We start from the raw sequence: 21,771 nt of genomic DNA, 5'->3' as shown, positions 1-21,771 counted from the left end.
TGGAACTCGTAGCATCCTGCAGAGGGTAAGGCCGTCTGCACGGACGCCTGGCTGCAGGCCGCGCTGTGGAGAGGATGGGCGCACGGCCCGGGCGCCCTGCGCTTCATGCGGTGGTGGTGTGCAGTGTACCCGCGATGCCTCCAGCCACGTTTCTGCCTTTGGCTCTGGGAGGCTTTGCATTTCTCAAGGTCAAAGTCTGGCTCCAATTTCTCCCTTGCTCCCAAACTGTTCGTCTTGCTCCTGTTCCTTTCCCTCTTCTATCTTGTACTCTTTTACTTAAGAATTCTCCTGTAGCTTGTTCTTGGGTTCAGGTGCTGTAGATCAGTATGTTTCAGGCAGGTCCTTGGGCTCCCAGAGTCCTGAGGGGGCACAGGAGCCGGGGCGGACGGTGGGGTGAGGTGCAGGGTAGCCGGGGGGCCTTGGCACCCCATCTCTCTTTAAATAAAGAGCAGCTCCAGTTTCATCTGATTCTCATTTGGGTTTGACATAGGATGTAGTTTGGGAGGAAAGGGTTTTGCTGTTAAAATACTTGAAGGCTTTTCCAGTTATTTTTCAATTAAAAAAAAAAGTTGACCATGTAGAGAGAGACTTCATCATTATCACTGTTTTATTTATCACACACACACAAAATGGAGGTTGTTTTTCAGGGTGTGGGTGTGTTTGTCTAAAGAACTCCACCTGACAGCCTTCTCTCCCCTTCTTACGGTGCCTACAGGCCGCCCATGCTCCGAGTGCCGAGCGTACAGCCCTATTAGGGGTGCACACACAGTGGGGCCCAGCGACCCATGCGGAGTCTTTCCTCAGCAGGACTTTGGGGGGGATGTAGCCAGTGGCCTTTGCCGGCGGCTCTGAGTTGCTTCTCTGAACTAGAAGGAAGGAGGAGGGCCTCCCGGAGCCCCAGTTCCGGGGGTGGCTGGGGAGTGGTTACGGCTCTAGGTAGTGCTGGAGGCCGCTGCAGCCTTGTAAATGTCAGGGGCACAGGTGGGGAGGTACCAGGTGTACTTTCCCAAAGATAGTCAGGAAGATTAGGTCCTTGCCAGAAGGGAAGCGGGACGGGGCTCCCCGGAGTGCCAGGAGCCACTGTAAGCGTCCGATATTCTTTTCTTTCCTTCTTCCGGCAGTTATTTAGTAAAAGGGCTTAGAGTGCGTTCATCTGCATTCTTCCTCCTCCTGCTGCAACAGTCAGATGCCCCTTGGCTGGTAGCAGCAGACGTTTTGGAACCTCTCCCTCTGTTACCTAACACCGGGCCTGGCAGGGGGTGAGTGTTCGTCTGAGTGAAAAGCCTACCTCAGACTGTTCCGTCTTGCGGTGGACAGTGCTAGGACCACATGCATGGGGAAGCCCTCGATGGCGCTTAGGTCCTTGGCCACAGGTCCTGAACTCTGTCTAAATTGGGACTCCACGACCTACTGGACACCACTGGGATGTCACCCCTTCTTGGGTGAAGAGATACAAACCAGATGACAGAAGTGGTGTGTCTCCTGGAGGCCTTTCGGTCTCTCGCCGAGCCTGTGTGTGCTCCTTGGGTGATCAGTCTCCTCCAGCCAGGAGGGTGGGGGCTCTGTTCGCTCCCTCGTTCCCTGAGCACCTAGGAGGGGGCGGCACACAGGGGCTGTGAGATACGTATTTGTTGACCGGATGGGTGGTTGCTTGTGTCTTCCTGTCCAGCCTGTGACCACCCTGAGAGTAGAGACTAGAAGAGCGGCACAGTGTAGATACACAATTTTTAAAAACTGAAAACATAGCCGTTTGGTATATGCCATTCTTCCAGAAGGAGGAAACTGCTTCCCAGTCAGCCTTAACGAAGAAAAAATAAGTTTCGGGTGAAGTAAAGATTAATAAGTCAACCATCGAAGCCAAGAAGATGAAAGAAATGCTGAGGTCCTGATGCTTTGCTCAGAGAGTGAATGCAAACTCACTACCTCCTGACTGCTGGGACCATGGCTTAGTCATAATAGATCACCCCACATGTAACAGCTCCAACACACAGCTGTTTTCTCCAAGTTTCTCTGGTCAGGAGTCGTAGTGCGGCATAGCTGGTACTGTGCTGAGTCCCCCAAGGCTGCCCTCAGGTGCTGACTGGGGCTGGGTTCTCATCTGGAGGCTCGGCTGGGGTGGAATCTATTTCCGCGCTCCCCTGGGTCCTAGGCCAAATCTAGTTCCTGTGATTGTCGCACTTAGGGCCCCGGCCTCTTGCTGGCTGAGCTGGAGGCCACCTGCAGTTCGTCGCCACGTGGGTCTTCCCAGCATGGCCACTGAGCTCATCAAGCCAGCAAGGACAGCCGGCCAGCAGGGTGGGGCCTTATGTGACCTAACGTGGTCACGGGAGAGATGTCATTCCCTCTGTCCCAGCAAGTCCCAGCTCCACCCACACTCACACCAGGAGGCCACCTTAGAGTGGCCACCACAGGCCACCGTTCCTGAAGGCTCCTTGACTGGAGGGATGGAGCAATGGTTCCCATCTGCTGTCCATTTTCTGAAAAATTGTCCTGCTCCTTTCCTTTTCCCAAAGTGACTCATGATTTTAAATCTTTTGAGGGATCATAAGTCTGCAGGGGCCTACTATCCTTCCCACTAATGTGGACGTGCTTGTGCCCAGCTCCACAACAGTGTGGGTTAACCTGCATTTCGTGAGCTGCCTTAGAGCCCAAATGTGACTTTGCATTGTTTGTGTCAGAAAATGTGGCCCGAGTGTCAAGTGACTGCCTCGTCGGTGAACTTCTAGGAGGAGAGAGGGGCTTCTCTGTGGCAGTGGGGCATCTAGAGGGCATGGGGGGGGTTGCAAAGTCTGTTCTCAGCCTTTTGCTCCTTAAAAATAGCAGAAGTCTGTGCTGTCTCCCTTCATTCTCTGAAGGTAGAGCCTTACTGTTGTAAAGCAGTAACCGGAAGGGGGGAAATGTCACATAACTCAGACCCAGACACAAAATTCAGTCTGGGTGACTGAATGTTGGTGTATTGAGAGCTCTGGGGTCAAGTTTAGGGAGCATTCTGGAGTGACAGTCTGTGGTTAGGTGTTGCTCTGGAGTCTTCCATGAAAGCAGAGCAGGTGGCACTGCCTGTGGCGTACGCTGCACACATGGCCCATGTGACATGCTGCCTTACTGCCACCACCCAGCTCTCGCCTTGTGGCAGTAACTGCATTTGTCCACCACTGGGCTGCTTCACGCGTCCCTGGTTTCAGCCCCGCCATCCGGTCAGTTCTCTCCTGGGCATTGACCATCCCGGTGCTCACAGGCCCTTGTCAGCCATTTGCTTTTGATGCCTCCAAGTGACTTCAGACAGATCGAGTCCCATTTTAACAGAGAGCGTTCTGTGACCGCCGAGTAGGACATTTCCTCCAAGTTTACTGCATAAAAAGAAAGTGTCCCAGTGGAAAAACACAGCGGGCAGTTGCTGCACTAAAGACAGGCCAGGTGGCGAACGATGCCAGGAGGCTGTGACGTTGCTTTCAAATTTCAAATGCTTTTCTTTGGGGGTGAGTGTCTGGAATTTTGGCCACCCGTGAAGTACATTTGTCCGTGCAAATGGGACAGCAAGACCTATCATAAAATGTGGCATTTCCTGCTTAGGGGTTGTCTGTGCATGACATGGGCCACGGAGATAATCCCCATGGTAACCACGGGTGTGTTCTCAGGGCTCTTTGAGGAAAAAATGGACTGGGAGCAAATGGTAGGTAAGTACGAAAGGGTAGCATTTGCTTGTGCAAAATGGTGCTTTGTAGTTGGATTGAAAGACCACGTTCAAAGGCCAGCGTATTAATTTGCTGCCCCAAAAAGAGGGCTGAGCCACGAGCACCTGGCAGGCCCAGGCCCTTCCCTCCTCCCGTCTGTCCTTCACAGCGCGCCCGGAGCAGTCCTCTCAGGACTGTTTTGTTGATGCCCTTGCTTTGCGTAAACTTTTACATCTGAGTAAAGTATAAGTCCCTCAGCCAGCCATGTGAGGCCCTTCTGCCCGCTCCACACACCTGCAGTGGGCCTCACCTGGCACTGTCTGACGGTGTCACCTGTGCTTTATGTACGCCCCCCACCTCCTTAGGGTGCAACGTGCTGCAAGGTGAGAGGTCAGTGCCGCTCACAGGATCTTTTCTGATTTCAGGCTCGTGCCCCAAATAATACAGGTTTAGGCTCAGAGAAATATCTAGGGACACAGCCTGTGAGAGGTGAGACAACTGCCCACTACAAATCCTGTGCTCGGGGCTGTTTTTCTAGGTAAAAATGACTGGATATCTACAATTCATGTGGTTCCACCTAATCCTACATAAAAGACTTTACTCTGCAGCCAGGGCTGGTCGAGTTTCCTCATTGTTTTCTGGGTCAGCCCTCCATGAATTCCTTTCTTTTACACTTACATTTGGAAATGTCCCAGCATGTACAAAGGTAGAGAGAAAGCGACATGAAGCCACGTACCCAGTTACCCATGTCTCCGAGATAGATGCTTGACGTGGGTTAACTTGTCTGTGGGCGGACCCTCTTCCCTTCTTGTTTTCACTTGTTTGTTTGTTTCATTAAAAGAGATTTCCTTCCTTTTAATTTAGAAGCAGTACACACTCATAGAAAAATTGTTAAAATGCTGAAAATAAAAAATGCTCATAATCTCCCACTCAGAGACAACACCCTCAATTTTCCTTCCAGATCATTCTTCGCATATACTTATATTCATATGTTATTATTTTTAAGGGACACTGTACATGCTGCTTTGACGCTTCCCCTGTTTGTATCAGAGACATATCTCCAGCATAATATTTACTTCATCTGCTCTGGCCAGCTCTCTCCTCCATGTACCTTTTCTAAGTCTCTCTCCTCTTTGTGTGCTTTCTAGACCTCTCTACTGAAGCCCTGGTTGGGCCCTGCCGCCCAAATTATAGTCGACCCTCCATATCCACAGGTTCGTACCTGCAGACTCAACCAACTGCGGATGGAAAATACTTGAAAACAAAAGTTATGTTGGCGCTGATGTGTACTATGTAGTTAGTCTCATGATGGCTGTGTCTGTACTGAACATGTGCAGGCTTTTTCTTTGTCATCAGTCTCCTAACAATAGAGTGTAACAAGTATTTATATAGTATTTGTGTTGTATTAGGTGTTATAAGTCATGTAGAGGTGACGGAGGATGTGGAGGTCACATGCAAATACTACCCTATTTCATATGAGAGACTTGAGCGTCCGCGGGTTTTGTTATCCAAGAGGGGCCTGGAACCAACCTCCTTGGGTACCGAGGGATGACGGGACCTAGTTCTCCTCAGTCCCAAGTAAAGGTCCTATGGCGTCAAAGCCAGTGGGTCTTAGCCAGCGCTGGAGGGACGTGAGTGCCATGTGTTGGTTAAGTGCACCTTGTGAATAATACTTGACTTAATGTTTTACAGGGGCGTCGGCATTCAGTAACCCACATCAACCTTTTTATTTGTAGGATTACAGACAGGGTGACAGACAAAGTAAGAATTGGGAGGCTGCAGGGAGTATAAGCTTGGTCGAAGTTGAGTCAGTTAGGCATCTGGGGTGGAGTAGTGCTTCTGGAATCAGATGACCCAGCTTCGAATCCTGGCTCCGCTACTTACAAGTTAGGTGACTGCGGGCAACGTTAGCTGAACACTGACTGGTTTGTGAAGCTGAATACAAATGATGGGCGCAGTGAGGTTCCGCCACCGCGTTGGAACATGTGCCAGGGAAAAGCCACGTTAGCCGTAGGCTGTGGATTCAGAAAAGGCTAAGTGTCTTTATAACTGAGGGTTCTGGCTAGATGCAAAGACGTGCCTGGTGGATTTCCGGGCTTCCTGCCTGTGTGCTCACTTGCTGAGATGAACCTTTTCTCCCCGTGAAAGTAGTAGTTTCTGAGATGGACAGTTCATCTTCTCCGGTCTCACACTTGCCCCATGGAGCTCTGTCACCCTGTCGGCCTCCCCACCCTGACACTCTGCTTCCTTGGGGTCAGATTGGGGGCTTAGGCATTTCCTGAAACCCGGGCTATGTCGAGTGCAGGTGTGAGATGAGTGAATTTTGGTGGAATTTAGTTTTGTCCTCAGCATGTCCCTTGCTGCTTGGGGTCAGACAAATAAGACTCTGGGGGGCTTTAAAAGAGTCCCGGTTCCCAAGTCACCATTTCAGTGGAGACAGACGGACTCCTGCTTGCTGCCCAGTGGGGACCTGTGGGTGTGAGCCTGCCCCTGCCCCTTGTTTTGTATTTTTGACCCCTCCTCCCACTCCTATACTTGTGGTTCAGCTGTCACCTTCTTATCTCCTTTCACAATTCCATGGCTACTTCTTGGGGCCCATCTTTAGTGCCTACCAGGCCTCTCTGCACTCTGGTGTTTCGGTCTTTTTTTTTTTTTTAGTCTTTGCACCTGGGCCTGCTAACATCTGGGGGGAAGTGGAGATCCGGCTTTGAGAACAGTCCCTTCAGCACAGGTTTTCTTCCTTGCCCCGAGTCTCCTTCTCCCCTCAATGGCTGGTGTCCTGGAAGCTCTTTCCTTGGACCCCTTCTACCACCTGGTTGCCACTCACTCAGCCAGGAGCATTCTGCTTCCTTCGCATGTTAAATTCGCATGTGCTCTAGAGCCCTCCAGGTGCCGGGGACAGCCACCCCCACAGCTGCTGTGTGCTTGGCCAACTGCTCGTGACTACTGGCTATCAGTGGGGTCTCATAAGGCTAGCACCCCAGCTGAGACCTGCTTTCTTTAGCCCGGGGAGATGGACAGCACAGTGTACATCCTGTTGCAATGACAGATTGTGCTCTGATGGCTCCCACCAGGGGCCTGGGCCATTGTAAAGACTGTCACTCACGTAAAGGAAAAGCCAAAGTTTTCACGTAGTAAAATGTCAGTATTAAGATTTTGTTCAAAGGATGGTATTTGTGAGCCTAGTATATGTAACAGCCTATGTCAGACCCTTCCCGCTCCCCCTGAAGCCATTAAACTGGACTGTTTCAGTGATAGAGCTAGCATTACACTGCAGTGAAAAAAATTGTCATTCCCCCCACCCCCCGCGCCCGCCAACCTTCATCAGAAACCTTCAAGCAGAGCATAGAAAAGCCTTTCTTTAGCTCTGAAATCATTTTACGCCTATTGTTCTATAGGGATCTAGGAAAAAACTTGGACTTAGAACTGCTGTGGGAAAGGGACAGATTTTCTTAGTTTTTCTAGGAGACCATCTGACGTAAGTGCTCTAATAATAAATGTGTAGGGAGTAAGATGGATCGTTGTTGCGAGATTTCTGTCAAAACCTCTAAGAAGTAGGTGTTGACCCCTGCACAACTTCCTCCCTGTCAGAAATGGTAACCTGACTCCCAGCTGATGCTTTCAGAGCCTTCTGGCAACTTGCTGCATGCCCCCTTTCCAAGGAAGGCGGATGGCTGGCCCCGGCCACCTGGGCCCTTGGCTCACCCGCTCTGAGGCCTGGCCAGGAAATCCCATCGAACTGTCTTTGCCTTGCACTTGGCTTTTATTGTTTTGGGGAGAGAATCGCTTATTAACCAAAAACTGCACCGCGGAGAGGATGGGAGCAGGCAGGCTATTGCTGGATGTTAGTCACGCCTGCCGAGCAAGGTGAAAACAACACAGGTAATGGGGAGCTTTCACACTCACCTCCCTGTAAGCTCCCCGCCAAACCCCAGCATGTCCCCAGCCATAGCCTTCTCGGCCAAGGGTTGTACTGAAATGTCACATCTTCCCTTTGAACTTGCTACCCAAGCAATTGTTTTGCTGATAAATTTGTTGGGATTTACAACTTGCCTGGAGAAAATCCAGTTGAGTCCGGAAGGAAGAAAAGGAAAGCCAATTCCGGGAGGAGTGACCGGCTGGGCTCACGGGGACAGCCCTGCGGCCTCCCCAGGCCCCGTGGCCCAGGCAGGTCCTCACACCTGCCCCCCTCAAGCCACTCGGAACCCTCGCTTGCCTGGGACACCCACTTCCCCCAGAATGTGCTCCTGATCTGAGAGCTCTCAGGAACAGGCCAGTGTGTGGTGCTGATGGCCACTGGGAAGCCACTGTCCCTGTGCTGGTGCTTCCCTTGTTCTGTTACCTGCCTTCTTCCGCCCGTGTCAGAGCTGGTGTCCGATTTCCCTGCTACACAAAGGAATGGTCTTTCCTCACTTCCTCCCGCCTTCCACCCCCCCCCCCCCCCGACATCATGAGGTCATTTCCTTCCCACCTGTAAAGCCAGAACCTCAGGGCTCCGTGACCTTGTCTGACACGCGATTCTTGGAGTTCTTTTTCCTCCTCTTTGTGAAAGGGGACCACATGGGGTGATTCTCCTCTTGTGGCCTGTCAGGTAAAGTGCAGAAAGAACCGACCCCTGCCTCCGTGAGCTGGAGCTGGCCAGTACGTGACCCATGCAGAGGGGCCCTGCCCTGGGGCCAGGAGGGGGCCCGCCTGCCCTGCGCCCCGGTGGCCGGGGCTGCCAGGACATGGCAGCAGCTGAGTGTTGTAGGTGGTTAGGTATGGACTGTGCTAGATCTGCGAGCTCCGTGCAGACTTGCGTTTTCCAGTGACTTCATTGTAGCCACATGTGTCCCTCCTCTGTGATTCGTCGGCAGTTTTTCTCCTGATTAGGCTGGGGCAGCGGGTTTGGGGAGTTGGCCCCACAGGTGAGGTGCCCCTCATCCCAACATGCAGCCAGCGTGACCTCACTGTGAGGTTGGCCGTTAGTTTCTCACTGTACAGTGACTCTTTTCTCTTTGGGGGGAAGTCACTGTGGGCAGCCCGCACTTCAGGGTGGCAGCTTAGTCCCACGTCCTTGAGGGTGGGCGCCGGCACATCCTGGCCACGGGCTTCCGGCAGTCTCCCCTCGGAACGAGCCTCGCAGGAAGGTTGGCCTGTGTGCCACAGGAGAGCCCCTTAAACGCTGGCCTGGGGTGCTGTTTGTGACGGGCGGCTTCCTGGGCCCATGCCTCATGTGAAGGATGGATGACGTGAGCCGTACGTGAACGTGTACTCAGGAGTGTGTCGTATACACATCGGGCCAACATTTTGGTCCAGGAGGAGTAATAGTTACAAAAGGCCCCAACTTGTAATAATTCAACATTTTTCTGCTCTGGAACTAATTCTGTGTTAACTTAAAAGTGGAAACAGCTCGGTCCTTGCCTCAGGGATCCCAGAAGGTTCTAAAAAGCATTGTCATTGCTGTTCGAGGCCTCTGGGTTTTAATAATTAAATTCCAGTGTGGTTTGGTTTGCTGTCCCTAACAGTACACTTGGAACAACATCTCGTTTTCCTGATAAATTGCATTATTATTGAGGGCGGGAACAGTGCCATTAATACGTGTTTCCTGTACCACGTAGTTTCTGTTTCATACAAGGCTTCAGGTAAGCACCGACAGAAACGCGGGTGCTGAGACGCCAGGGGAAGGCAGCTGCTGCCCCGGCCCCGGGGCTGTGCCTGGGGGCTTAGCCTCAGCTAACTCAGCGGGCCTGGGTGGAAGTTCTGGTGGTGGAATTCTGAGATTTCAACCATTTTAGTGGCAAGGGACAATAAGGGACCTCGTCACTGTCTGCGTGGCGATGAGGGGTTCGAGGGTGAAAGCGGTGCTGGTGGTGTGACTCCCTGTTCCTTCTGTCCGGCAGACTCGATTGGCAGAATGGGCTGCCAGGCGCTGCTCCACGTCGGCCAGCAGATGCTCAGGCGAAAGGTGGTGGACTGCAGCCGGGAGGACAGCCGGCTGTCCCGCTGCCTGAACACCTTCGACCTGGTGGCGCTGGGCGTGGGCAGCACGCTGGGTGCTGGCGTGTACGTGCTAGCTGGAGCCGTGGCCCGTGAGAACGCGGGTCCGGCCATCGTCATCTCCTTCCTGATCGCCGCGCTGGCCTCGGTGCTGGCCGGCCTTTGCTATGGTGAATTTGGTGCTCGTGTCCCCAAGACCGGCTCGGCCTACCTGTACAGCTACGTCACCGTGGGGGAGCTCTGGGCCTTCATCACTGGGTGGAACCTCATCCTGTCCTACATCATCGGTGAGTCCCCCTCTTCTGTGATTCCCGCCTCCCAAGCGTGACGGGGGCCCCATTTTGCTCCCCAAATAGATCGAGTCCAGCTCCTCCCCAGGGGCTCCCTTCTCGCCTCCCTGCTGTCCGTCTTCCCGTGTCCCTTTACGAAAGCCTTGCGGGCACCACTGCCCCCTCTGGCCTGGGCCCTGGACTAATGGTCAAGGGTGTCAGGCCTTAATGGGGACAAGCCAAGCCACAAGGTCATTCCTGTTAACGCAAGAGATGTAGAATCGATGGGACATTTCTAGTTAGTTTCAAAGGATTGTCTCCTTTAGTTAGTGTTCACTTTTGACTACTAGAGTAAATTCATCACAGACACAGAGAAATGGGTGAAATACAGAAGAGTATAAAGAAGAAAGTAGAAATTACCCAATCTGAGAACCTGGAGAAATTAATTCTCTCATTCATTCATTTATTCTCTCAACAAATATTTGTTGCGCATTTGCCGTGTGCCAGGCATTTTGCTGCATACTAGGGACACAACGGCGGCAAAGGCAGTCTGAGTTCGGAAGAGCTGACTGTCTAGGGATTTCACCATTGTTCACATTTTTGTGCACTGAAATGCATAATTCTGATACAGTAGGCTCTTTATTTAGAAAACAACGTATAGTAAACAGTTGTCACATTTTAACTGTTTTTCCGTAGTACTTACATTCCTAATGGTTGCATCCATTCTATAGAAACAAACACCTGAATAAAAGAATAACCAAAGGAGTTGAATGGCCAGTTCACAGAAGTAGAAATACAAATAGCCATTAAGCATTCTATTTATATTTTATCGGCTTTTTGTCATGTTATCAAAAGACAGTGGGATGTGGTGAGTTGAGCCGTGGGTCCCGGGAACGTCGTGCGTGGTGCTGCCTCCTGGGACGGCGGCCCTGGGCCCCTGTGTGGGGCGCCCACCAGCACACGGCCAGGCCGGCACCTTCCCTTTCCTTTATTGCCCTGCGGTGTCTGTTCGAAAATAAAATTCATAACGAATTTTTTGGGGTGTTTTGTCAGCACATAGCCACACACGCTCACACGGCCCGGGTCCCTCGGTGGGAAAGCAGCTGTGTTAAATGCACTGTTATGCTTCCAGAGGGTTTTCCTGGAGAGTTGCTTACCTGTGGAGTCACTGTGTGTCACTGCACGTGCTACTCAGCCTTAGCTACTGGGGAGGGCGGTGCTTCCAGCCAGGGGTTGTAAAGCCCTGACTCAGCCAGCAGGGGGGTATTGGGGGCCCGTCAGCACTGACCGGCCTCTGGGGGAGATGGGGATACCATGTTTCTTCACTGGGTGGAGGCCTTGATGGACAGAATTCCTAATTGGCGGGCTGCTCAGGGTGAAGAAACGCGGATAGATTTTTGACTTATCATGAGACCAAATAGCAAGATGGAGTCTCTGCAGCTCACTCTGGCCGGTTCCCGGGGGCAATCCAGACCACAGTCACTGGCAAGGCCCCCTGTGAAAGGAAAGGAAAATGTTGTCTGTGAATCCTGGAATTTTAGTGGCATTTCCTAAAAAATAGCATGCAAAAGCAGCGACTTTATTCAGAGAGAGAGAGAACAGTCAAATGCTGTGGCCTGCATTTGCATTCCTCATGGTGGAGTGTGGGTAAGGGGAGAATGAAGAGAGCCAGGCTTTGTCTGTGGTCAGGTGCTTGGGGACCTATGGGTGTGAGTCCAGGGTCAGGCACAAGGTGACAGAGGTGGTTGGCCTGCTCGGGGTATGCAGGTGCCTGTTGCTGAGGCGACGGTCAGCCACTGCAGGTGTCCCTGGTCCCCTCTTGCAGGAGGCAGGTCCTGTCAGCTGCAATGCTAGGAGGGTCTTGGAAAAGGAGCCTCTGAGCCAAGTGTTCCACTGCTCACTGCAGCCCATAAGTGCATGGAGAAATCCATCTCATGGCTGGCCACCAGGATTTCTTTTTGTAAGGAAATAAAATAGGTAGAATTGAATCAAAACCATGCGAGTGCTTCTCAGGTGGTAACATTGTTTTGTAAAACATTTATACTTCAGTTACATATTTGAAACAGAAGTATACATGTAGATATGGGTAGTGGTGGAAAATACAGCTCTGTCCAGGCCCTAGAAGCCTTCTGGTACTTTTCACTGCACTGTGAACACTAACTGACCCTTTCCTGAGTTTGCACTTGCTGGGGTCTGTCTGCTGCTGCAGAATCCACTGCACCCTCTGTGATCCTGCACGGATACCATAAACGTCCAGCTTGCTGACACATGCCGTCAGTCGTTTTCCTTCACTTTCCTCTGGTGTGTATGTTTGTGACAGGTACTTCAAGTGTGGCAAGAGCATGGAGTGCAACGTTTGACGAGCTGATTGGCAAACCCATTGGGGAGTTCTCTCGAAAACACATGGCTCTGAACGCCCCCGGAGTGCTGGCCGAAAACCCAGACATCTTTGCTGTGGTTATAATTCTCATCCTGACAGGTAATGCCACACAGTGAGAGATAGCAGGTTGGAGGTGGGGTCTGAGGTACAGGACAGGCTCCCATTGAGCTGGTTTCTTCCTTTTCCTCCCCCCACCAACTTTCTTTTTCCTTTTTGTAATTAATACAGACACTTTTTTTTGTCTTAATGGCTTCTGATAGATTCACATAGGGTTGGGTTATTTAATAGCTGCTTGAGTTGTGTGTCATTTAATTAAAAGAGACTCTCAGGGTTTTATGTGACTGTAGAGTAAGATCTTAGTACTGCAGGCTTTTTTACAAGTGACCCAGGAATACAAGCTCTTTTGACCCCAAATGGTGGATGACCATTTAGAAAGGAAAGTTGGCGTTGATCAGCCAGGCGATGGAGGAAGGAGCCCTGCCTGGGACTGGCGGGCGCCTTGGGCAGCAGCGACCTCGGGTGCTCTCACCTAACCGCCCTCCACACACCCTCGAAGGTGCAGAATATAAAAATTCCAGACATGGCTTGCATGCAGCTGATGGCAGCTTCTTCTTACTGACACTTATCCAAGTCTCAGCCACTAGGGTGGGAGTTTTGTTAACATAAACATTAAGCTGAGCAGACAAATTCTCCTTTGAGGTTAGAAAATCTTGCTTAGGTTTTAAAGACAACGTATCTTGTTTTGCCCATGGAGTAATCGAAATCATTTTGCACAGGCCAGGCTCAGCAGTATTTCTGGTCCAGTTGGCAGGAACATGTATCAGAAATTAAGTTTGCACTGCTCAGATTTTCCTAAACACAAGTGGGAGGGACGTGGAAGAAAACAGTGAGTGTGAGGTCGTGTTCCTGTGATCAGCTGCCTAGTTTTCTTCTCAGAATTCAGTCTGTTACGTGGAGCAGTCTTTATTGTGAAGTGTAGAAAAGACCTGCATAGCAAAGCAGGGATCTCAAGGTATAAATGGTGGTCGTCTGTCCCCCAGGCCCTTTTTCCTGCCTCGTTGCCCAGCCGAGAGTTAACCATAGAAGTCCCCAGATGCATGTTCACCCCATGGTGGTCCTGTGTTGTCATGTGGCTCCTGTGTGTTTTTATCACTTGGTGTTTTTTTAAACGCGAGTTTCCGAGCTAGAACGAGTCCAGCGTAGCATTTCTTATGCACTGAGTCCAAGGCAGGGACTGTGTGTGGTGGGTTCCACAGCCACATACACGTGTCACGGCTGACTGGGCTGCACCCCAAGTCAATCCGGATAATTTCCTCATCCGAAAAACTCTTTCTACCCAGAAACCGAGCAAAGTGTCTCCTCCTTGAAGAAAATAAAATCCTGCACCCCAGGGTGGCTCTCAGTCACCTACTTTAGTGAGGGGTAGGGGGAGGGTTCAGGCGCTCACTTCACCCCCTCTCCAGGGGGCGGTGGGCTGTGGGGTTACCGTCTGCGTCACCTGGTGCCCCCACCGGTGTCCTCAATAGTATTTAACACCTCAGGACGTCACTAGTTTTGATCCTTGCCTCTAGAAAATCATGAACTCAGCCTATCCGTAGAGGCTTACAGAAGTCTTCAGAGGTTTGATGCCACCTGAATTCTTTTGAAGTCACCGTCTCGTCCCTGTGTCGTCCCAGGAAGGACTATCCTGGTCTGAGGTTAATACTCAGTGTCCTGTTTATGCACATTCGCAGGACTTTTAACTCTTGGTGTGAAAGAGTCAGCCATGGTCAACAAAATATTCACTTGTGTCAACGTCCTGGTCCTCGGCTTCATCATGGTGTCCGGATTTGTGAAAGGGTCCATTAAAAACTGGCAGCTCACCGAGGAGGACATCCGGAACACGTCCGGGAGCCTCTGCTTGAACAAGTGAGTCTCCCGTCTGTCCCACATGTGACCGTTCGTGTATTTGGGGGATGCAGCTGGCTGGAACCATAAGAGCTTTTTTATAAAATGTGATTTGAATATTTTGTTCATATTTTTTTATGGAAGGGAAGTAGCCGAGGATGTTTTATTAGTTTGAAATTTTTGTTAAGTTTTATTTTCCTGCACTTAGAACATTGTATGACAAAGGAAGCTATTGGGGAAAACGGAATCTTCATTCTAATTCCGAAATCATATCATCATAATTCCGAAATGAGGATCATTGTCACACTCGCTAAGTCATCCCTTGTTTTCTCATAATCTGTTTCATGACCATCCTCTGAGTTTTGTGTTCAGAAAAGATTTTCTCTGCAATACCCTGGTGATAGCACTTTATTTTGAAATGCCTTCCTATTTAATAACTCAGAAGAGAGAAGAAATCTGTGGAACTTTTATCAAAGGTTTTCAGAATTACTAAAGTATCAAAATGTGGTTATAATAATCTCTTTCTCCCACACTTGACTTGGGTTGCGTCAACCCTGAAAGACAGTGGCCTCAGCCCCCAGATGTGTCTAGCTCAGGTCACCCAGGAGTAGAGGCAGGTGACAGGCCAGCGCTCCACGCTCTGCCTCAGGCCTCTCAGTGAACCCTCACTGACAACCCTCACTCGTATTATCTAGGACACAAAAGCCAAACAATTATAATGTATCCTTTTGATCTTTTTTGTCAGATTTTCAGGTGGATCTTAGGGTTCTGGGATGGAGAAAGGGGAGCTTAGTTTTGCCTACGATTGTATTTTAATTACAGCTAAAAGCTAAACTGCTCTGATAAAGAGACTCTTTTCAAATGCGGCTTTAAAATGCTGTCTCAGGTCCCGAAACGAGCAGTCTGGTTGGCTGGCCAGCACGGCCGTACACGGGCTCATCCACCGGGTGTTCCGTCATCCACAATATGTTGTCCTCGTCTGCCTGGTCAGACCTGGGCTGTGGGCACAGGCAGATCCAGCTGCCCCAGAAAGGGAGTGAGAGTGTGGAAGAGTGCCCAGTGCTTTAGAGGACAGATCTGGAAGACACGTCCCTTCTGCTCCGGTTCCCTGGCCAGAGCCCAGTGGACGGCCATGTCTAGCTGCGGGGGGCTGGGAAATGGGGGCTCACACTGGGGAGCTGAGTGCTCGCACACCACCTTGGTTGCTGGATACGGGCCAAGTGCCCAGGGGTCTGATCAGTGGGAAGACGGTGATGTGGGACTAGTTCACAACCAGAAGGCAAACAGGAAACTTGAATTAAATGCATGAAACTTGACTATATTATTACATGGTTAATAGTTCAAATAAAAAGAGCCTTCTTTTTGGGGACTAAACTCTGTTCCAGAGAAATGAGTACCTTAAACATATCCTTCCCAAGCATTTCTGAGTCACATTTATGCCAAATTTACTGCTGCCCATTCATGCAGGGTGGAGTAAAACCAACTCAAAATATGCTTTGAAGAAGCAGTAGACTTTGAAAACTTTGGGCGCCTGTTTTACTGGTTGCCATTTATAGGTCAGGAATGAAATATGCAGGACACTTCTTGTTTCCTGCTTGTCAGTCAAGATTTAATTGTATAGTTATGAAGAGATTGTCTGTCCCAGCCCGTGGTGTTAACTGTCATTGGTCATCTTCACACTGCGTGTCCTGGCCTCCCAGACAAAGAGGCGTGTGTTTGCCCGGCCTCTTTGTCCTGGGTGGGGCCCCTTCCGTTACATCTGCCCCCAGCCCTGGGGCACAGCCAGTGAGGGCGGTGGGTCAGCCCCTTTAAGAGGTAGAGTGCACCGGTACAGGGGGTGGCTTGCTCTTTCATTTTATCAAAACCTGTAAGATTCCTCCTTTTTTTTTTAACCTGCTGTAGCTTTGTGTTCTGACAATGGCCACACACAGTCTTGCGTGGAATTGTCTCTCTGAGGTGGTAGAGTATTTCCCAGTCAAACCACAGCACGGAGGGGCTTCAGGCTGTGTGGGTTGGGAGTCAGTTGTGATCGTACGGTGCTTGCTTCATGGCTGGCTGGCTGCAAAGGCCTCTGGGAGCTTGTGAGTCGGTCTGTCCCTGTCTGGGGTAGAAGTGGTATCCTGCAGTCTAGCTGGTTCCGCTGTCTTCAACTTGCGATCCCTCTGGCTTCCTTATCCAGTGTCCTGGAGACAGGTGACATAATCAGAGGGAAGCGTCAGCACCACGGAAATCTATGGGGAGCGTTTTGTTGGATGGTGTCTGTCAGTTAGGATGGGGACTGAAAAATGACATTGGCTTCCACAAGATAAAAGTTTAGTTCTCTTAAGTCAGGGCTGTCCAAACTTTTTTCAACGGTTTTCACCACGGGCCACATGTGGTAAAATACGCAAACAGCCGGGCCACTCACTCGAGGTGAAGTACGTATTGCCTCACCTGGTTTATTTAAGTAAACTGAATATATTTTTGGAATTTGCTGCGGGCCAATTAAAAATGGATTGCGGGCCGCAGTTGCCCCGCGGGCCGCAGTTTGGACACCCCTGTCTTAAGTCAGCTTGTTCAGCATATAGCTTCGGTGGGCTAGGACTCCAGTTCTTCCGTCTGTGGTTTTGCCCGTGGGCCACGTTGCCAAGGTCACGGCAGGTCCCAATGCTGCTGGCACTCCAGCAGGAAGGAAAGGAGAGAAGTAGCAAGCACCCCCCACCCCCACCTCATTCCTCTGACATGTTTCAGGAGATGATACACTAACTATGTCTGCTTAACTCAAGGGGCTGTACCTCAGGTGGGGAATCTGAGAAGCAGAGTCTCTTTATTCCAGTGGTTCTGTGCCTAGCTAAAATAATTGAAGTGTGGCTTTTGGGGACAATTAGAAGTTTATGTCAGGGTGGTAAGTGGAAGTCACGGGATCCGAGTCCTCGTGAAGGATGGTTACTGCTAATTCAGTGGTAAAAGCCCCCCCCCGGGAGACGCCGCCCCTGCCACCTCGGTGGCTCCCTGTCAGGTCCCCACCCCGGGCGGAGGGGTGTTCTTGAGCACGGACAACTTTTCCCCACTCCCTTTCCCGGTGGTTCTCCGTGCTGACTTCCGAGTAACCGGTTGAGCGGCTGGCAGTCTGGTCACCCAGGTTGCAGGGGAAGGGCACTGAGCTAAGCTCTGGCTTTAAGTTGCTGTGTCTCGAGGTGACGTTTGCCACATGGTGGCCAGGCAGCCCCTGTGAGCCTGCACCCCCATTGTGTAAGTTGCCAGATGACAAGTGGGCACAACCACCACATGCAGATAACAGGTTAATTTTTGATTGTATGTGAAGAACCTTTTAAAAAATAGTTCTAAGTGTTTTGGTTTGAAGCTATACAGAGCGGGTTCTGTGGTGGTTTTATATGGATACTCTGCCAATGAGATCAGTAACAGCCAAAGTGTCTTAAAAGTTGAATTTAATTTTTTCAGTAGGCAATATATCCACATGGCTCATAGGTTCTAACGTAAACGAGGTTTACATGGAGAAGTCTTCTTCCCACCCTAGTCTTCGTCTGCCGCATTCTCCCACCACCATAGATCATCATGTTTATTATTTTTGTGTGTATAAGCTTCCAGCTTTTATTTATATAAATACAAGCAATGGCAAACATTAATTATGCATATTACATGTTATATACATTTATATTTATCGTGCATATTGTTATCCATATTTACATGTATTATGCATGTTATATGTTATATGTACACATATATTTCTCCCCCTGGGTTTCCACAAGAACTAGTGTTCTATAGCCACTTGTCTGCACCCGCATTTTCCACTTACCAGCATGTTAGGTATTTCACATCAGGACCTTGTTCTTTTGTCTAATTGATCTGCCAGCACCTGAGCCTCACTAACGGCAGTGTGCAGGGACGGGGCGCAGACCCAGTGGTACCACAGTCAGCGGGAGGGAGCTTCCCGAGTTCACGTGCAGACGTCCTTTGACGTGTCGCTCACATTCCTTCGGCTCTGAGGGTTCTCTGACGACACCCCCCGCCCCCACAATCCTGAGGAGCTACGGAAGGTGCCTTTGTTTTGCTCCCGTACCGCTCGGCTGGTTGCCCACAGCTCCCTGCACCTTCTCTCCATGCTTATGTATTTCCGCTTCACCTGTCTGTGTGACCCAGGCACGTTCCAGCCTTAGCCCTCACCTGCAAGTCCCTCCCTGCACTTGCCCTTCCCTTAAAGGGAAACGCTGAAAACCTTTTCAGGTGCCGCTGCCTCGGGGCTGCTTCAGAAAACACCTGCCGGTCATGGCATTCGTTAGTCTTCGTGGCCATCCCAGGACCCTCAGCGCTGAGGGCACGCAGAGGCAGGTGGTCATCTGGAGGCCTTCCTGCTCCCGTCCGTCTGTCCCGACAGTGACAGGGGCCCCAGGCCGACCTCAGGGACTTGGCACAGACGTTCTCGTTCTTCCAGTTGTGTTCAGGAGTCGCAGGATCTGCCAGGAGGCAGCCCCCCCCAGAAAACATCCTGACCTTGGGTCCCCCTCTCCTTTGGTCATCTCATCCCCCATCTTCTGAGCTATTTGGCCATCAACTGTTTTGTTTTAAGCTTCGATGTCTTCCTCATAGAGGTCAGCTCCCCAGGGGTGATCCCTGCTCTTCATGAGTCATGGATCCTGTGGGAGCAGCTGCCAGCTGGGCACCTGGGAGGCGCTGTGGACTGTGGAGCTCGCCTTGCTGGCTGGGCGGCCCTGGGATGCCATTTTTGTAGCTGGGTTGGCGGTTTATGTTAGTCAGACTTTAAGATGACAGGCTTCCAGCAGTTTTCCCCACATCTGTCACATGTCTCTTGGGGTTTCCCTCACATTGCTACCAAACCATAGTATGTCCCACAGTTAGGAACGTCTTCCCACTTCACTTCCAGTGGCTCCGTGGCAGCTCCTGGAACTGAGAAATGTGACAGTCCCCTAGGAATCAGTGAAAGACTTAATCCTCATTACAAAATAATTGAGTCCAAATGGTCTGTTTTATTAGCCAGTCGATAAATCCCATTGGAAGAAAATTTGCCGAAATGAGTCGCTCGCCCAGCCTCTGTGCATCAGTGTGTATAGGGCTGGAATATTCTCTCATGCCTCTTCTCCCCTCAGGAGGAAGTGGTCTGGGGCCGTGGTCAGCCAGTCAGGTGGGAACGGGGCAAGGGGAAGGGGAAGTGTGACCACCCTCTGGGCTCTGGGTTGAGTGACAGAACACCTGCAGCCCTGTGCCCAGCAACAGGTGTGGCCAGCAGGGGAGGGGCTGAAGCCGTCCTTCTTGGCCCGGAAGGGGCTGGGCTGCTCTTCTTGTGGCCGCAGAGGGCCAGGCTGTGTGAGGCTGCCTTCCGATCACCTCGTGGTGGGCAGGCCAGGGGTGGACTGACCCCAGAGACGGCCACCCCACTGGGGCCTGGGAGGGGCTGACGCACCCGCAGCTGAGGCCTGGACACCGTCTAGTCACAGGTTTCCATCCATGGGGACTCTTTTCTGGATCTTTAAGGACTTTGCGGTTCACAAAATGTGCTTGACTTTGCATTCTTCAGCAAACACTGGGAGCCCGTGAGCCCACGCTGGGTGCTGGTCCCAGCCACGCAAGCACCCCACTGTTGACCTGTGCACATGGGTGCTTGGGAATCGCTTTGGTTGACTAAAACAGTTCATTTTTTCACACCTCCGTGTCTCTAGAAACGCTTGTTTTGAACCTGAATTACTAGTAAACACCATGTTTCCCCGAAAATAAGACCTAGCTGGACAATCAGCTCTAATGCGTCTTTTGGAGCAAAAATTAATAGAAGACCCAATCTTATTTTACTACAATATAAGACTGGGTCTTATCTAACATAATACAATATAAGACCGGGTCTTGTATTAATTTTTGCTCCAAAAGATGCATTAGAGCTGATTGTCTGGATAGGTCTTATTTTGAGGGAAGCACGGTGTGTGAGACTTTTTGCATTTGATTTCTGAGGCTGGGCCCCTGCACTGGTGGGCACGATTTCCTTCTTGAAGGGTCCAGGGGGAGAGGCCACAGTTGTTGGTTTGTCCCTCCTTCCTGCTGGACGCCGTGTCTCACAGTCCCTCCATTCCGCGACACCCCCAAGTCAATATTTAGAAGATGCTTCTGGAAAGGGCTCAGTGTGCACATTGTGGCTCCGGGCCACGCAAAGCGAGAGTCCCGTTGTCCGTAGAGTCGGAGCGCAGTGGCTGGTGACAGCTGTCGAGGATCGCGTACGGAGGGTCTGGAGCCGACAGTGCTCATTAGTCAGGTGGTGACTGTTTGGAACCGTTTCTCTTCAGCACCGTGAAGCTGGCGCTGTGATCTTACTCTGGCTCTTTTTTCTAGTGGCACAAACAAAGGGGACCCCGGTTTTGGTGGGTTCATGCCCTTCGGGTTCTCCGGTGTCCTGTCGGGAGCGGCCACCTGCTTCTATGCCTTCGTGGGCTTTGACTGCATCGCCACCACAGGTACGCCCGCCGTCGCCCGCCGTCGCCCGCCGTCCAGAGCCCGGGCCCGGATCCTCCTGCCCCCGCCCCCCCGTAGGCTGAGCTCGTCTTACCCACGAGTCACTGTGCTCCTTCCTGTGGGCAGGTGCCATTGCCGCGCTTTCACACAGTAACCTGTAGATGTGTCGCTTCCTGCTAATCCTCCCGCGCCCTGCTGTTATCACTTCCCCACGTCGCAGTGCCTGGCAGGAAACTGCATTGTGAACATGACTGTCTGGTCTGCTGCTAGAATGGAATAATGACAGCTGTGGCTGCAGCCTGATTCCTTATCTGTGTGTCCGGGAGAAACGAGGCCATTAAAAATACTGTCATCCTGGCTGTATCGCGACCCCCCCAAATTTCCCAGCCAAAGGAAACAAGCCTTTTCCTTGGCTGAAGTATGACGCAAAGGGCTGTGGGTCTTCAGTCTGTGTTGCTAAGGGCCACCCCCCATTTCCAGAGCCTGGGAGACCCTGGTTCCCACAGGGTCATTCATGGGTGGCATGGTCTCCCTGGGAACTGCAACGCCTTGGGTGCCTGGTGTGTTTGGGGTGCCCCTCACCGCGGCGCCCTTCTGGGCTGACTCCCGGCTGCTTCTAGGTGAGGAAGTCAAGAATCCCCAGAAAGCGATCCCCGTGGGCATCGTCGCCTCCCTCCTGATTTGCTTCGTCGCCTACTTTGGGGTGTCCGCCGCCCTCACGCTCATGATGCCGTACTTCTGCCTGGACAAGGACAGTCCCCTGCCAGACGCCTTCAAGCACGTGGGCTGGGAAGGTGCCAAGTACGCGGTGGCCGTGGGCTCCCTCTGCGCGCTTTCCACCAGGTGAGGAGCCTGAGACTCGCGGGACGACGTGGGCACGGTGGGCCAGGGGCAGCCGGACACGCCGCTTTGCTGTTCAAGTTGCCCTTCTCCCTGGAAAGGGAGCCAGTGCCCCAACCCCACTTCTGTCGTTTCTCCCTTTCCTGTTGCTGTAATCACCGAGCATCCGCAGGCATTGACCTTTCATGTTGAAGAGGCTGAAGCCCACTTTTTAATGTCACCTGCTCAGCAAGGGGCTGGCTCCGTCCCTGACTTCGGCCACTGGACCAGGCCACCTCTTTGAATACCGCGT

The 21,771-nt window shown here is 51.5% G+C and overlaps 1 protein-coding gene across 4 annotated transcripts in view; it reads left to right on the top strand.

Moving 5' to 3' along the window:
• Nucleotides 1-21,771, top strand: part of SLC7A1 (solute carrier family 7 member 1) — a 65,078-nt gene that overhangs the window by 30,633 nt on the left and 12,674 nt on the right. For all 4 annotated transcript variants that reach the window (XM_033104418.1, XM_033104420.1, XM_033104419.1 and 1 more), the window contains 5 exons: nt 9,554-9,937; nt 12,240-12,398; nt 14,033-14,207; nt 20,520-20,641; nt 21,260-21,482. In XM_033104418.1, the coding sequence (XP_032960309.1) occupies nt 9,554-9,937; nt 12,240-12,398; nt 14,033-14,207; nt 20,520-20,641; nt 21,260-21,482 (1,063 nt within the window). The remainder of the gene's footprint in view (nt 1-9,553; nt 9,938-12,239; nt 12,399-14,032; nt 14,208-20,519; nt 20,642-21,259; nt 21,483-21,771) is intronic.

The sequence above is a fragment of the Rhinolophus ferrumequinum genome, chromosome 4 (assembly GCF_004115265.2).
Source record: "Rhinolophus ferrumequinum isolate MPI-CBG mRhiFer1 chromosome 4, mRhiFer1_v1.p, whole genome shotgun sequence".
In the NCBI taxonomy this organism is placed as follows: domain Eukaryota; kingdom Metazoa; phylum Chordata; class Mammalia; order Chiroptera; family Rhinolophidae; genus Rhinolophus; species Rhinolophus ferrumequinum.
Note: the sequence above shows the minus strand (reverse complement) of the source record. Positions and strands in the feature narration are given on the sequence as shown.